The 18186-nt window shown below is 39.2% G+C and overlaps 1 protein-coding gene across 6 annotated transcripts in view; it reads left to right on the top strand.

Annotated features, from left to right (window-relative positions):
• Positions 1-18186, top strand: part of LOC133345902 (dual specificity calcium/calmodulin-dependent 3',5'-cyclic nucleotide phosphodiesterase 1A-like) — a 216431-nt gene that overhangs the window by 167058 nt on the left and 31187 nt on the right. For all 6 annotated transcript variants that reach the window (XM_061557008.1, XM_061557009.1, XM_061557012.1 and 3 more), the window contains one exon: positions 3890-3991. In XM_061557008.1, the coding sequence (XP_061412992.1) occupies positions 3890-3991 (102 nt within the window). The remainder of the gene's footprint in view (positions 1-3889; positions 3992-18186) is intronic.

The raw sequence follows: 18186 nt of genomic DNA, 5'->3' as shown, positions 1-18186 counted from the left end.
ATTTACTTTGGGAGCCGTGGTTGTGAGATGTTATATCCCTCGCTTGGTACACAGGAGGTTGTGGGTTCGATCCCGACTCTGACAATGCCTGTATATTTAGAATCTGCATGTTCTCTCCCTGTGGTCACATACATTTTTCTTCAGGTCCTCCGGTTTTCCCCTCCACATTGATAAACATACATTCAGATTATTTTGCTGCTACTATAAATTCCCACATATTCAATCAATCAATCTTTATTTTGCGTGCCAATATCGCCTTCAATAAAGTAGGCATCAGTGCGCACTTTAACAAAACAAGAACGGTATAGAGGCCATATTATGATAAACCACTTCGATGCACTATCATGTGCGGCCACGTTGCCTGTGAAAAATTACCCAAGAGCTCAGTGGGCTTTACCTGCCCAATGAAATATAGAATGATGACAAAATTGCACGAAGTGGTAACCGTCTTCAATTTGAATTGAATAAGTGCACACTACTGTGGGATGAATACGCTCCACAGTGAACCCTTTTAACTTTGTAAGCCACCTATTGCGACAGCAGCCAAATGGGATCCCTGCAGGAAGCATTGGCCGACATTTTAACGCTCCATTAAACATTATCATCTGGAGGGACAGTTTGCGTTGATGCCGCACTATCTTAGCTGCTTTAAAAAAAAAAAAAGTTGGTAAGCTCTAGTTGCTTTCATGTCAGATGTCTTTGGAATATTGACTTGACATGTCCTCTAGAGATATACAGCATTTGGCAAGAGACTAATGTTCTCAGATGAGCTTACGATGGCTGGAGCAAGAGCCTGGACAGCCACTAATGTGTGAACGTTTTAGGACATTTGTTTACTATGACAATTTCAATGCTCTACGGTAATGGGTGTTTTCTTGTTTGTGTTTATTAGAGGTTCGTTAATGCACATGTCTACGGTGAAATAAGTGGTAGCCAAAGAACGGAACGCGTCCAAAAGGATGTCCACCGGGGAGATGGAGCGATTAATTCAGCTCGTGCAGGGGCGAGGTGGATTGTTACATCGTAGGATCGTGAGAGATGGCAGTGGCTTGGGGAGCCCTTCATCCAGCAGTGGACCGAGCATGGCTGACGATGATACTCCCAAACAAAAACAAACCACACACTGTACAGTTTACATATGTGGAGTATGTTACTATAAATGTTACTTTGCATTGCCTTGATGTACCTCACTAATAATTATATTCCCCTTTAAAATGAAATCTGAGTGAGTGTGTTGTGTGCTCGGGCCCACTTTATAATGGGCATGCCATTTTGAGCAGCTGTTGCTGTTGTTTGATGTCATATGGTGCCTGCAGTGGATGAATCCATTTTACCTTTTGGTAAATATGACCCCTTCAGAGACCGGCTCATCAGCATCCCTTTGTTGATTTGTGAAATTATCTTTTTGATAACCATCTCATGATTGGAAATAAATACCTCGGGAAATAAAGAGTTCACTTGTTTGCCTGAGGCTTTGTTTGTTCAAGAGTCACACTTAAAAAAATAGTTATATGCAAAGATTATAAAAAAAACCTTGAATAGATGAGATGGTTGATGAAGATGTCAGACATTTCTTTATCTAGAAATAAAAATAGTCGGTGTTGATTAATCCTGTTTCCTAATTTTCTTAAGCCAAGCCTGCACTTTGTAGAGGTATAAAACATACTATTACAATGGACCTTTTTTAGCAGTATCAACGTATGAAAAAACAAGAATAGGTTTTACCCTTTCTGGCAATAAAACAGGTGTTAAGATGACAATAGGTTTTTCCCCTTTTTTCTGGCAACAAAACAGGTGTTGAGATGTTAAAACACCAAACTGAAACCTTTTACAAGGAATCATGTCTGCATTAACCACAATGCTCGTGGTCAGAATGCAAACAAAAAGCATACTCTGATAATATATGCATATATATGCAGGCTGTATGCCTTTTGGCGTCCTCTGGTCTAACACAGTTTGAGACGAGGCTCAAAAGAAAGCTGTCTCTGGTGTGGACCAATCAGTTTCAAGGACAATGCATATATTATCAGAGTATGTTTTTTGTTTGCATTCTGACCACAAGCATTGTAGTTAATGCAGACATGATTCCTTGTAAAAAGGTTTCAGTTTGGTGTTTTAACACCTGCTTTGTTGCCGGAAAAAAGGGGAAAAACCTATTATCATATTTTGGTACTGGCAAAGGAGGTCCCATGATGTCGGTGTTAAGATGTTCGCTTTTTGGCTTTCTCTGATCTGACACTGGTGAGACTAAAGAAGGCTGTCTCTGGTGGAGACCAATTCGTTTCAAAGACAATGCATATATTACCAGAGCATGGTTTTGCTTGCATGTTCACCACAAATACGTGTGGTTAATGCACACATTCCTTGCAAAAGGTTTCTATTTGGTGTTTGAACATCCTAACACCTATTGGAACCTCATTTGCCAGTAAAAAATATGATAATTGTTTTTTACCCTTCTATCTGGCAACAAAACTGACACCTTTTTTTACAAGGAGTCATGTTTGCATAGACCACGAGCCTAGGCTCTAAGGAAAGCTGTCTCGCGTGTGGACCAATCAACTTCAAGGACAGTGCATACATTATCAGAGTTATGTTTTTTGTTTGCATTATGACTGCTGGTATTGTGGTCTATGCAAACATGACTCCTTGTAAAAAAGGTGTCAGTTTTGTTGCCAGATAAAAGGGTAAAAAACCAATTATCATCTTAACACCTGTTTTGTTGCCAGAAAGGGCAAAACCTCTTCTTATTTTTGTATTACTGTTTTTAATCAGAGTATATTTTCAGATCTGACAAATAGTTAAATCAGTGAAAAATACAATACAGTGATTAACTATACGGTATAATCATTCAATATTCAACTTTGCCAAAACTCAGTTTTGGCAAGAGTTGTGTTTTCAAGTATTTATTACCCCGTGTCCCTGGGGTCTACTGGCAGTGTGTATGAATACACTTTGGCAGAATAATTTACTACCTTCTGCTGATACTAACTAATATTGCTTTTCACTATAGCACTGACTTAGGAAACACTTCAAAGCGGAGTAAAAGTCCGTACTTTTTGCAGTATGAGGCCTTTTATTAATTCTTCGTAGTCCACATCGATTTTGGATTGTCGTTCAAATTATTATATTTAACTGCTCACTTGGAGATTTGTTTTACAAGTTGGTCAATGTGATCCGGTTATTTGAGTTTCAGGTTATTATTGATTTGTTACACGGATGGTCCCGTTTTTGCCAGTTTTCTGGCTATTTTACTTGGGAGATCAGTGGTGCGTGAGTACAGCAAGAGTAAAAATATCAATATGATAGAGAATGAGTGCAGAGTCCTTAAGACATGTTGCACAACTAACAAACAAGATATTTGACGGTTTTAATTGAAACAAATGAGGCACCACATGACCCATATTTACATTTGGAATTGTATTTTCCAGAAATCGTACTGCTTTTAAACTATTTTCCAAGTGGTAATTTAGCATCCTGGAAGCAGTTGTTTTTACGCGATTCTTTAAGTTTAGAAAAAAACGTATATCTGTAGTTGGGTAGCATTGTCCAGATTGCTGCTCTTAGTCAGATTACCACTTTTATTTTGTTAATGGCATTTTAAAGAATACTCCCCAGGAGTAGGTGTTTCCTGCTGTGTTTCCATTTAACCATCCAGCCTCGGGTGTTGTTGTGCATTTCATTTGTTTTGCTTTGCTGCTGCATAATAAGAAAGCACACTTCATGCCGCAAATGGTCACGCTTCAAATGTTCACGCTAATCTGCCAAAGACCTAAGAATCGACAGTGGGATAATTCCTTTGAATGGGTGGTAGAAATGAGCATCCACTCTAATAGACTCTCTGATTTATCCTGAATAATGGCATCCCTTTAAATCGCCCATGTCTGCCTAGGGAGTTGCGTGCCTTGGTGGTGGAGACCGTGCTTGCTACGGACATGTCCTGCCACTTTCACCAACTCAAGTCCATCAAGAACCTTCTGCAACAACCTGAGGGGTGAGCCACCTTACACACCTCTCCTGCTGCTGTTGTGGAGTGGCTCATGCAGCCAGCTATGGCTGCAGGGTTCTGGTAGTACATGCTGTTTAGGCCATTTATTGTGAAAATTCCGTCACAGTTCCTATGATTGCTTTTTCATTGCTTTCATGGCTTTATTTTGGTGATTTCGAAAAGTGTATTGGTTTAGCCATGTTTGTTTGTTGTAGTACAGAGTTAGACTGATGGCCTTAATCTAAGTTGTCTTATGGTTGTTGTTGTTGTTGTTTGACTTGCATCCCACTGGGATTTTTGCACACGGCGTTGGTGTACGGTGTTTTTTTCTGCAATATTTTGCTGTTTTTTCTTGGATTTTCTGTTTGCACTTAGTCACATATTCACTTTAAGATGTTTTTTGTTCATGTTTTTTGTTTGTTGCGGTTGCACCCGATTCAAGAGCCGAATGGCTCACAGGGCTATACCTAATAAATGAACTTGAACTTGAACTCTCTTCATTTACATCTCAATCAGTGCATGGATACACATCTTCATTGGACTCCTGTTTTCCCGACATCGCTTGTGTTTATGTCCATTTCTAAATGTATCTATTTTACAAATTGCAGGTGTTCTCTTACAGATGCTTGCTGCATTAAAGGAGATTCTGATTTATTTCAACAGCACTGCGATGAAATTCCTAAGCTCTTTTGAGGAGGAATGTACACTTGTAACAACCATACCGAAAAATAGGTGTGATCACTGCTCACATGCAATGCCAGAGAAAGAGTTTTAAAAATGTATTTTGATCCAGCATGTGTTTGTTTGCCGCTATTACACATCATGGTTTTGTTTGGAGATATTATGACACAACTCTCTTGAGTTAAATAGGGTCACATTAATAATAATAACAATTAGTGTGACCTTTTGTCAAGCAACTGCCTATTGTGGGCCTTCTCACACTATCTTCGTCACGGGTTTTCTTTGATACTGTACTCTGCAACACTCATCAGTGTGGCTTTGTTAAGGTGCGGGGACCAGTATCAGTTTGTATCTCACTAGCCACAGTATGGATTATTTATTTGTCGACACTTTCGACAAAAAAAACAGGAATAATACGAACTATGGCTACACATGTTCCAAAAGACCGATAGCACGTGCTCAAATATTGGAGTGTTCTCCAGCGCTGACCTAGGATACAGGAATAGATAGGAAAAACTCACGACGGACATTAGCCATAGCCAGGAATGAAAATCAGGTCACCAGTTAAATTTCGATTTACAGCTTTCATGACTGCAGGGATTCATCTTCTTGGTTCTTTCGGTAAAGTCACGTAGAAGGGAATAATAAAATAAAATAAAAAATATATAATAAAATACAATTCTCACGACGTTTTGGCCACAACGCAAGCAGCCGTCCTCAGGTGAAGAACAGGTTTGTTGGAAAGACAGCGTCTGAATGAACACCACCAAGCTTGGCAGCCTTGACAAGGCGCCCTTCCTCCCCTAACCCAGCTTAAATATACGCTGCCAAGCTTGGTGGTGTTCATTCAGACACTGTCTTTCCGACAGACCTGTTCTTCACCTGAGGACGGCTGCTTGCGTTGTGGCCGAAACGTCGTGAGAATTGTATTTTATTATGTTTTATTTGTATTATTTTATTATTTCCCTTCTACGTGACTTTACCGAAAGAACCAAGAAGAGGTCACCAGTTGTTTACGGTGAGATGCGCTAACCGGTATCTAAAGTGCATTTCCATATGGTACATGAAATATATCCAGCCTATGTCCAGCCTTTTCCATCCAATACGCTGAATGTTACTTTCTAAAGGGATCATTTGTTTTTTGCAAGGTACACAATAAATATCTGATGCAGTTAAATGTAAATGTTATCCAAAGCCTTCAGACATGTATATTAATCTATATACTGTATATAGCAGTGTTACGTGTGTGTGTTTCTAGCCAAACATCTCACAGAGTTTATTGTGAACAATCCTTTTGCTGTTCGATGATGTTAATGGGTTGAGAATGTGTGGGAAGATGAAGGACACATTCAAAATTGGGGGAAGAGAGCCTTTAATGGGGAGGTCGTAATTTACGGGAGTTGCGAGAGGTTTTGGAGGTTCAGATGAACTATGCAAATTCCTTTGTCAAGGCGCCCGGCTTGTATATATACTCCAGGCTCGTGTGCTGTTTCATTCGGACTCTGTCGCCTCGACGGACCTGGTTTTCACCTGAGGACGGCTGCTTGCGTTGTGGCCGAAACGTCGTGAGAATTATTTTATTGTGTTTTATTTTTATTATTTTATTACTTCCCTTCTACGTGACTTTACCGAAAGAACCACGAAGATGAACTGTGCTGTAAAAGGAAAGAGAAAGTTAGAAATGTGAACATTTTCCACTGGTTTAGCTCATGGGTTAATTGAATGAATGAATCGTATTGCATGCGATCACACTGTATTCGTGCGCAATTATTAAAATAAGCAAATGCTTTCAACACATTTACATGATAATCTGCGATTCTATCATAAACGTTTTCGGTCAGCTTTTCCGACAAACACATCCATTGAAGTGTTAAATTTCCCATTTTAAAGTAATGCAAATATCAATAATGATCACTCAACTGTAGCTTTCATAATTCAGCATTATTTAACATTTAAAAATTAATTAGGTAGAAAACCAGCTTTGATGACATATTTCAAGATTCATTTGCTCCTTCGTTGGTGTGGAAATAAAGCCAAGTAAAATAAATTGATATCAATCATAAGTCACGTAGGTATAAATAAAATAAAATACGTAGTTATTTTATGTTATATATTTTTATATATAAAATAAAATACGTAGGCATACGGAGGTATTTTATTTTCTACCTACGTGACTTTACTGAAAGAACCAAAGAGTATGGATTCCTGCAGTCACGAAAGCTTCAAATCAAGATTGATATCAATCATGACCCGGCAGCTCTTAAATTATGTTGCCGTGTTTTTTTATCTCCATGTCTGTCTCATACCAAGTGTCCTTCTTTGTCACCGTAGTCTCTATCTGTAACACCATTGTTTTATTATTAAGAGCAACACTTTAATTTTGAAAAGCCCATTGTAAAGAGTGCTGACAAATATTCAAAATAAATATAAATTTGAGTCATTGCCGATGGGTGCGTTTGCCATAACAGACAAAGCACCTGCACATTCGTTCAGTTTTATTTGGGGATGTGGACAAGAGTAAGATTCAGCCATAGGCTGCTTTACAAGAGAGGCGCGTGGAGTACCGTATGAGAGAAGTTACATTTTTAGCATAGAGAACAACAAATAATGGTAAATACATAACAACAATAATTAATTAAAAAGTCATACGAGGTGCACATACTACCGTATACTTCAGAATTTTGAATACTCAGCAGATAACCGTTGTTCTCACTTTTCATACTTTATTTTCACATCGGTAATACCGTAATACACATTCGATATTACGTAATGTTATTTACCAACTCACATTATCATTCTTTATGTGATCAATCTGTATACGGCAAGGCCGTAGCCATGGAGTCAACATTGGGGGGGACCAAATCTTCCAGGGGGTCTAGGCCCCCCCCCCCCCCAGAAAAAAATCTAAATTTGAAAACAAATTTCCTGCCTAACATATAACAAGTAAACCCGTAAAAACAAAGTTTTTCACTCTAAATCCTTTATAGGCGTGGCGGCTAGAGACCTCTCGTCCTCTGGCTTGAGATGGCTGCAATCTATGGGTCAGATGATTGTCTGCCAGTATTAAGCAATTGGTAATTAAATATTTAATTTTTTTTCCCTAAACAATGTAAAATTTTAGAAAAAAATTTCACGAAAATTAATTGTCACACACAACGAGTCTGTGTGGAAAATGTCAGCTCGATTGGATCACGGGAAGTGGGTTAAAAAACGAGCGAAAGATTTGCACAGTCCTAAGCAAGCAAGCGAACTTAATATAAAGGATTTAAAAATATATTCGCCTGTGGAGGACGCGGGGATTGATCCCGCGACCTTTGGCATGGGAAGCGAGGGCGCTACCAACTGCGCTACTCCGCCACGGCCTGTGTAGGGGTTACGCTCTGGGCTCTTACACTCTGACGTTCAGCCAAAGGCATGAATGCGTTCTATTTGAATATATGTAAAATCATTTTTTTTTGCCTAAAAAGTGTAAAATTTTGGGAATTTTTTTTCACGAACAATAATTGTCTGGTACAACGAGTCTGTGTGGAAAATGTCAGCTCGATTGGATCACGGGAAGTGGGTTAAAAAACGACCGAAAGATGTGCACGGTCCTAAGCAAGCAAACAAGCACGCAAGCAAGCACGCGAACTTAATATAAAGGATTTAAAAAAGTCACTAACACATGAGATGGACTTTTTTTTTTACAATAATGTCTAATAGTGTATTGAATTACATTGCTCTGTTTTTTTCTTTTTTACCTTTTCTTGTTTCATTGTATGTAATGACAGAGATTAGGGATTCATAAAGTACAACCATAACCACAATCATATAAACATAAATTTATGCATTGTTATATGAAGACAAGTCCAGATATTGTGGCCAAGGTTTAGCAAATTTTTGTTTTTATTTGCATAGCATAGAATTTTTTTAAAATATTGTTTATAGCAATATATTGGGGGGGGGACATTTTGAACATATTTGAATATTGTGGGGGGGGGTGTGTTCCCCCCCAATATTTCTTATAATTACGGCCTTGGTATACGGTGGTGCATCGTAAACACGCTGTCCACGTGTGAGCAGCCATCTTATTCTTCCAGACTCAATGCCAAGCAGGATCAAACGTCTGCATTGGGCGTTTGCCACATTCATTATCAAACATACGCATCTGTCAATCCTCTCTTGTGTTGTTATCGTTGGCTGCAGTTTAAGAAAATACTAAGAGCAATATTCATAAAGATTCTTGCACAATATTCTTGGTTCTTTCGGTAAAGTCACGTAGAAGGGAAATAATAAAATAACTCTTGCACAAGCTTTATTTTATGTACCTGGAATTAATATGATGAAGGGACAAAACATCTTCAAGAAATTTTATTCTGCCGCTGTTGTTATGCTAAAAATTTAAGGGCATACAAAAAAGGTAATGATATGGAAAAAATTTAGATGCCTCATTTGTGATTCATTTGAGTTCTTAGATTTTCTTTGAAATCACCTTTGAGCTCACATGATTTCAATTTGCTTGATTGTAATGTAGAATAGATATAATACAACAAATATTTGAACAAAGTAATGATGAAATTGTACTTAATGACATGTTAAACACTGGTTAAGTAATATGACTCCCATTAACTTTCTGCTGTGGGTTTGTTAGTATTTCCTGGAGCGAGATGCGGTATTTTTGTTTTGATGCAGCATTATTCAGGTTCCTTTCAGGCAAATTGCATCATTTAATTTTGCTTACTATAGCACTCAAACGTATAGGTGGATGGCCAACTTAATCTTTTTTTAATATGCATCTCTTCCGTTATAAAACAAAACACTTGATATAATTTCTGGATGCCCCATGGAGCAAGCTCTTTGCGTCCACAGTATTGATCTTACCGCACAAAAAATGACATGGCTCTCAGAGCACTCACAGTACACGTCTATCAATTTTTGTGGACAACTACTCTATAATTACACCGTACTAAAGTTACCATATATTCCTTGTGTGACCATGATTTTGAAGGTGGCTGTCTACGTATATAATTTAAATGATCGATTGAACACAAAAGTTAATCTTGAAAAGGTGGCCTATTCTAAAATACACCATTGTGGAGGAAAACACATTGTAGATTTACGTCACGTGAATAAACGTGTTACTAACTTCTGCATACTTCCTCTTTGTGGCAGTGTTTCTGTTCCAGGACATATTACGCCTCCAATTTTTACGTCATTTGCCAAATACGTCGTCACGTTTATTAATACCAACATCTAATTTGCGTCGCCTCAACCCACACTTACATTGCTGACGGCATCATCCGTCCTTTCTTTTATCCGTCGCCTCGCCCTTCACCTCCACCTACCTACCCTGTACCCGAACAACCGTACTTTGTCTCGCCGCATAGAGAAATGTGCTGTACTGTAGAGGACAATGATTTATTATCTACAATATTTTTGTTGATTTTTAAATGTGATATGTGTTATTGTGCCCGGTATAATGTGTTAAAGTGTACTGCTGTACACTAGTGTTGAGTACAATATTTCTAGTAATTTAATGTAACATTGTAGGTATGTCTAGGATGAAGATGCGCGCATTAACATAGAGCTTCACGATACGCCGACTGTCGTTGTTCAGCTCTCGTGGAAACATCGCTTTGATTTACGTCGTTTCGATATTCGTTGCATCTTTCAGGAACGTATCCTTGAGGTAAACCGGGGTATTTACTGCACTGGGAATCCTAGACCTCCACAATTATTTTACAAGCAAAGCAATTTCGCACAGTCACTAATTTTACATACGGGAACACAGGCCACTTAGCAGTACACTGGTGAAGCATGCAAATGCTGAGCATTGTAAATGTATGGCATCTAATTGGGAGTGGTGAAAATAGTGCACATAATGGTATAAAACAATTGAAGACATTGGTGTAGGGTGTAACGAATGAATACAACAAGCATTACTGATATTTAATAGCCTAGCATACAGTAAAAAAAGCATAAAATTTATGGGAAAAATATTACATTTTAATTCATTTGATTCTATAAATACTTACGCGCAGAGCACAAACCAGGATGGGTAATAAGGGCCGGCAATATTTCACACGTCCGGTATACGTATGATCTTTACAGTTAAATGGCAAGGCCACGTAGTAAACAATGAGCCTCGTAGTAAATCAGCGCGGACACCAGTTAGTGCAATAACTCAGGGAGAACGACTCTGTTGGGTTATTCATACCTCCAGGTACGAGATGTCCCCAAGGTCACAGTCTATCAACAAATCAGAGGGAAAATGAACACGGACAGGACAGACTACAGTGTGAATAGGAAGGGCATGTTAAGATACATTTTCGAAAAAAAAGGCAGGCTTGTTTGGAATGACCTTGTGGGGAAATCCTAAAGAGAAAAAATGGCAGAAATCAATTAAATCTGTGTTAGCCTTAGGCATCTCATGGGCTACATTGAGCACCCCTGAATAGAAAAAAAATACATTCTGATGATTATTATTATGATTACACATCACACTTTCAGCAAAACCGCTCTCTCTTATTTTGGGCAGTGTAAGGTTTTCAAATGTAAACAAAGTAAACGTGTATGTTTTATTTGTTAGCTTTCAAGTCTTTGAACAGACACTGCTGTTTTACTGGTGAATAATATGAATGTGTTCTGGGAAAGACTGCACTTAGTGCTTGATTAGATTTTAATAGCAATTGTCTCTGGAGATTTCAGGAAATGTTATTCTTTGTTTAAAGCAAAGCCTAATAGAGAGGAGGCAACTTAAAATTTAATGGCAAGACCATGGATATAATTATGAGTTCTGTAATAGGTCTGAGCAGACACTTCTCAGTATAATAATAATAATAATTCAGAGCTCCTCTGGCACTATACTGCTGTCTCCACGGTGACAAATGTGAGAATCATTAAGGCTACGTTACTTAGCAAGATGGATTCGCCTTCGTGAGATTAAAATAAGAAACCTGTGTTTGCCATGGAGTAGGTGTTAATCTTGAGAGCTGGTAATAAGGTTTTTGGGAACCAAATTGGAAACCACCCTTGGCTATCAGTAAACCTCATTTCGTCCAATTGTGTCTCACTCGAAATTCGTCTCTGACCTGTGTACGTATTTATTTGCATGCTTGCATTTGGTATATCCATCAGGGCCTGTTACATTATCTCTATTTCTATTTCTCTCTCCCCAAATCTCTCTCCCAAATGTTCACTTTATTTTTTTGCCAAAGATGCCAATATATAGCAGGTGACCCCAATGAGTATTCACATTCAAGTATGATTCATAATGATGCATCAGGCATTTGGCTGCCCATAAGCCACGGTCAAGTGTGTGACAACGAAAAAAGGCATTCGTTTTTGAGTTAACATGCTGTGCTTTGAACATGGACTGCAAATGCCTATTTGTTACCTAAGTGTGAACACCGATGAGCCAGTTTGCACAATAATGATGATTAAATTCCAAAAGTTGCCAAAAGTTTTCTGATGAGAATTACCAACTATCACTGTCAGTAATATTGTGGATGTCGCATATCCCCCCGATATTGTTTTCAACATTACGTATGGGTGGTGTAAACAAATGATACATTTCTCAAAATAATGGTCAAAGGCCCAAGTCTGTCCCTGACCAGGTCATGAACTCACAATTGCTGGGCACTCTAACCACAGCTGCACCTCACTTTGACCTGACAATTAAATTACAAAATACACCCACTTACAATAGCGGTTGGCAGCCTGACCCAGAACACATTTCAAAATGTAATGCAAGAAACATTTCACACTCTTATTACCATTTTCATGGTAAGATTGCTTGATACGGGGCAGCACTTGAAACCATTTCAGGAGGACGTATGTTTTCAGAATGTTGGAAATGACAATGCAATTGATTGAGAATATCTGACACTTTGCCAAAAAGACTTTCATGGATGTGTGAGCGCTTGATTTGTCTGCCATTCAGAACATAAACTCCATTGACCCTCTTCCCTTCCTTTTGAGCTTGAGTACAGTGTCTCCTGTGTGGAGCACTTCACTGGAATACTGTATGGCTGCAGATAGAGCCTAGTTTCAATGGTGGACAAATGCGTAACGTGACGGCCTCGATGTTGAGGCACCTGCCATTTTTTTGTGCGTCGATGTTTATTTCAGCCCAGGATTCAATGGGAGTTTTCTTGAATGTGGTCACATTCCCAATGTAACCACATTCCCAGTGTAACCACATTCACAATGTGACCACAGCAAAGCTAAAATGCGATTATCTTCTAACAAATACCACAAAATAACAATAGGGTTTTTTCCCTTTTTTTCTGGCAACAAAACTGAAACCTTTTTACAATGATTCATGTCTGCATTAACGACAATACTTGCAGTCAAAATGCTAAAAAAAAGGGGAAAATCCCTATTTTTATATTTTGGTACTGGCAAAGGAGGTCCCATGAAATACCACAAACATTATTCTTTGGTTCTTTCGGTAAAGTCACGTATAAAGATAAAATAATAAATTAAATTAAATACTAGCATATGACGTTTCGATTGCAACACACAAAATAGTATTAACTGTAGCTGTTTTGCAATGTCCGAGATCGCTGTTGTATGGAGTATACTGCACAACAATGGCACAACAAATGTTGCACTCTCTATTAACAGGCATACGTCATGGAATTTTGAGTTTCGTGGCCACTAGTGGGGGGGGGGGGGATATTAAACTCTTTTAAAACAACTTCAACTCTTGGAAGGTATGCAATATAAACAGTGTGTTTTGGAATTATGTTTTGACTAAAACACATTTTTGGAAGCGTTTTCCAATAACTCGCCTCAATATATTACCCTGATTCAATTTCCTTATCTAGTTTATGAAAGAAGCTTTTGATGTTTTAGGGTCTACGGTATCATTAACAAATATTGTACGCAATGTACGCGCCTGGCGATGTGCAAACAAATTGCTTTTTTGCAACGTCACGGTCTTTTAATGGATAGCATTATAAAATTCAAGTTGCACATTTTTAGAGCAGCACGCAAGTTCGAGACATTTTACCGACTGTTAAGAAGAATGAGTGGGCTTGGGCAGGACATGTCACGTAAAGAGGACGATGGCCGGTGGTTGAGACTAACAAGAGAGTGGCAGCCAAAGAAAGGGAATACATCTGGGAATATGTCCACCACGGCGGATGGAGTGAGAGAGTAAACTATTGCGCAGGAGCAGCATTATTTGTAGCATTGCAGAACTGCAAAAAGTGCGACCACTTAGGGAAGCCTTCCAGCGGTGGCTGATTATAATGCTAAATTGCAGCCCTACAATGTACTAATGCTGGTGGAAGGGCTTACACTTTAGGGAGCTCTAGAGAGTATTTGACCTGGGTGGGAGTACCCACATTCTACCCCACCACACGCAAGCAGCAAAATACACTTCTGGTGGTGTACCCATTTATTCTGCTGGCTGGACAGATGTGTTGCCTCTGTCCAACCTAATTCACAAAGCTAGGCTCCGCAAATGTTATTGCATAATTTTCATTATGCTTCGAATTTCAAACTTCAATTATTTGGTTAAAAATGTCTTAGTTTATAACAATTCATAACAGTTAAATGAGAACATAAAACTAAGACTTTTTATAATTTAATAGCTCTCCAGAGATCTTAATCTTATTAACTTTCAACCATCTATTTCAACCATGGTAGTTTCCATATCCTTTACATCCACAAAATTGGGTGCTTCGCCATCGGCATTGACGTAACTATCGCATCTGGCATGGGGTGACTGGGTGACCGTTTTATTACAGTAAAATAAATCAAATTTTGCGAAACAGTTTTTTCCCTGTACAAATGCAGAATAAGAGTTGTGGAATGGAGGCGCTAAACATGCACGTGAATTAGTGTATGAATGTATGTATAACTTATTTCGCACCGTACGTAGCCAAATATGTTAATCTGAGGTCCAGGTCTGGAAATCAGCCAATGACCAAATTGTGTAATTTTTCGACTTTATTAAATGTGTAATGTGTTCAGCTGAGTCACAGACGTAGACTTGGAGGCAACACATTAATTCAATTCCAACACACAGGGTAACTTCCCCTTAACAGAATAACAACCTATGGTGGTGACCACCAGGCTAACTACACTAGTTACTACGTAACTGCTACTACGGACCGGGACCAACAGCTTCGGCCCGGGTCCACGTGTTGAAGACTCGTTGAACGGAGAACGTAGACAAAGGGTTTCTTCCAGGATGAACAACAACCCCGGTCCCTCTCAGGACCCGGCTTATATTCTCTGTGTCGTGGCCAGCTCCGCCCTTGGCCACGTCCACCTTCCAGAATCCTCGGGAAGGATCTGGGTCCCAATCACGTGACCACCCCTAGCCCCCTCTTGAGGCCCCTTTGCCAACTTTACTGGTCACATGTCCTCCCAGGTCAACCAGAGTGCCATGGCCTCACATAACCTCATCCTTCGGTCGGCACCCACACACCCTGTCCTGTAGGGTCGGCACTGCACTTAAGGCGTGGTGCCATCTCGCGCTGTTATTCAGCGCATGCCGTGCCCCTCTCGGGCCGGTACTCCACCCACATCATTGTGGTATCCAGTAATGTCACTACAAATGGAATCAGTTGTCATTCCCATTCCTTGAAGACTGGTGAAGCCATCAGAAGATCAACAGACCGATGCGCACACTTCCTTGACAAACGGAAAATCAAGGACAAGCTATGGTGCGATTGTGGCTATGCAAACCAAACTATGGACCATGTAGTAAATCACTGTAGTCCCCTTCACTGGAGGAATAGCAAGACTACACGAACTTTCCCTGAAGCCCTCTCGTGGCCAGCAGACCTTGACATTGGCATTTAGCTCCTGAACACATTGCTAAACACAAGAATAGAACAGAATGGGTGTCATTCCACAAAAACGGCGAAAGCATACAGGTGAAACAGGTCATTTGACTTGTGATGTGAGTGCAGAGAGGCCAGGTTAGGATGGAACAGGAAACTTTTGTAAAACAATGCAAGAAGCTTCGTACATTGTGAATGGAGCTGGAATCACGCAGGGTCAGATATGCTTTGGATCCTGGAGCGAAGAGTGAAGGCCATTCTCATAGATCATGCTGCGGTGAATGTAAATGCTTAGCGCGAGCGCTGTAGTAGGATGTGTATGCCGCATCACGGATTTCTTGGATATGGCTGATAAGAACAGGAGGAAAGGCCATGGAGGTGTTTAAGGTTATTGAATGCAGATTCGTATCAACCAAAGGCAGTGTTATTACAGATTTCCTGACATTGTTTGATATCATGTTATTTAATATTTTTTGTACAATATGATTTCCTGTCTGCTCTTCGGGCATTATGCAAACTTGGTTTGCATTCTTACTTACGATAATATTACAATCTAAACGGATGCCATTGCTTTAATGGTTGTTTGAAATGTAACTTTTTGTAAGTTACGCTAATAAAAAGAACAATAACTTAATTCTAGATTTGAAGCTTTCGTGACTGCAATGATTCATATTCTTAGGTTTTTCGGTAAAGTCACGTAGGTAAAAAATTAAAATTAATAAAAGTAAAATAAAAATAAAATACAAATCACGACGTTTCGGAGGCAACACAAGCTTATAATAACAATAACTTATATAATCAGGGAAGTCTCAAGAGTCCTTTTAAGAAAGGTCCCGCTTGAGGTGTTTCCCAAAGTCATGGATGGGCATTATTTATTAGTTGAGAAAAGAGCCAGAGCACCCGGAGAAATGCCAGAGGTAAAGCGATCATTTAGGAATGACGAACACTGAATACTCGGTAGTTTAGCGATGCATTATAACAGAGCAAAGTTAAGCCGGAAGCAACTACTATATGAGTATCCTCATTACCAGTTCATGGACCAGGGCATTAATGCTCGCATAAAAAATGCAGGAATCATTTGTATGAGGAAATAAAACATAACAAATGATATGTGTTTAAAATACTAACCTCAAAAGACACATTTAGGCTGAAGCATTTATCTCCATGGTAAATTTAATGCAAAATGGTTTAGTAAAATTAGATTTATTTGACTGTAATAAAATGATCACCCAATGCCAGAGGCAATAGTTACGTCAATGCCGATTCTAAGCACGTAACTTTGTGGATACAAAGGATATGGAAACTACTGTGCTTGAAATATGATTAAATTTAATAAGATTAAGGACTCTGGAGAGCTATTAAGTTGTGGAAAGTTTTATGTTCTCGTTTAACTGCATTCGCTGTTATAAACTGAGCATTTTTAGTCTTAAAATACATGAAGTAGGATATCAACTTAGAGCAGAATGAAATATATGAAATAATATTCGAGGAGCGCAGTTTTGTGAAAAAAATGTTTATGCCACTGAACAAAAGATGTTGGACTGAGGAAGTGCATCTGCCCAGCCAGCATTTGATTCAGTAGATTACTACGTCTTACTGAGCCAACTTAAATGTATGAACTTTTACAAGTCTATGGTAAAGTGGCTCCAGAGCCAGTAAACGACCTTACCTCAAACAAAACCCCTATCACGAAAGGTGTCCCTCCAGACTGCATACTCGGTCATACCCTATTCCCCCTTCGTGTCATTAATTGACTCGTTTATCCACTCCAACTTAAATATGTTCGCTGATGACACCGCTGTGATGGTGTTAACACATCTGAGGATGATGAAGACTTTGACTTGAATGCAAATGAACAATATAAAACGTGTTTTTCTTAATACCAGCTAGACAGCACTCGTAGTTCCTCCTGGAAAGTGACCCCTCCACTACAAAACAAATTATGGCGTTTAACTCTCAAAACATATAACTTGTCGACAAGCTTAAATATCTAGGTGTCATCCTTGATCAGAAGCCATCTTTCACTGCACTTATCGACCATATTTGCAAAAAAATATCAGGATAAAAAAACTGGCTTCTTGTACAGAAATAAAAGTTGCATGCCACCCGACTACAATTGCATATTATTAGAACCGCTATATTCTCCATCTGCGACGGGCATGGTGTTGTTTACAGACTTGGTGTCGGCTCTGCACAAAATTACTGGTTCCATTGTCCAACTTCGCTCTTCCCTTTGCCTTTGATCCCCCCCCCCCTACATAACGCATCCTCACTATGAACTTCATTTAAACTCTAATCAGCACCCTCCCCTCCTCCGTTAATCTACAGGGAAAGGCATTAGGCTATCATCATCCTCAAAGTGTTACAAAGCAAGTCTGGTGAATATCTTTCGGATCATTTAATCCCCCAGGTAAAATGTTAGAAGCTGTTCCTGCCCAAAGTCCCCCACTGACTGTGAGAACCAAACTTCGTTTAAATCCCTTCTGTGCGGGGGCCCATAATCTCAGGAATAACTGAGACAAAATGTTTGGGATCAAAATCTTACTATCCTTGTCCTACTTTAAATCACTTGGACCTCATATTTCCCTTCACACGTACATGCAATTTATTGGTCTGCTTTGCGGACTTTATGTCCTTCATGTTTATTTATTTTTTACCATCTCACCTAACTCGGTGTTGTTTTACATCCAATACTTTTTGTACGTGATAAGTTCTCCCAGCGTTGTTGTATTCTTTGTA

The sequence above is a fragment of the Lethenteron reissneri genome, chromosome 23, assembly GCF_015708825.2.
Source record: "Lethenteron reissneri isolate LAM-NWPU_2019-01 chromosome 23, ASM1570882v1, whole genome shotgun sequence".
Classification (NCBI taxonomy): domain Eukaryota; kingdom Metazoa; phylum Chordata; class Hyperoartia; order Petromyzontiformes; family Petromyzontidae; genus Lethenteron; species Lethenteron reissneri.
This window is presented reverse-complemented; position numbering and strand designations above follow the sequence as displayed.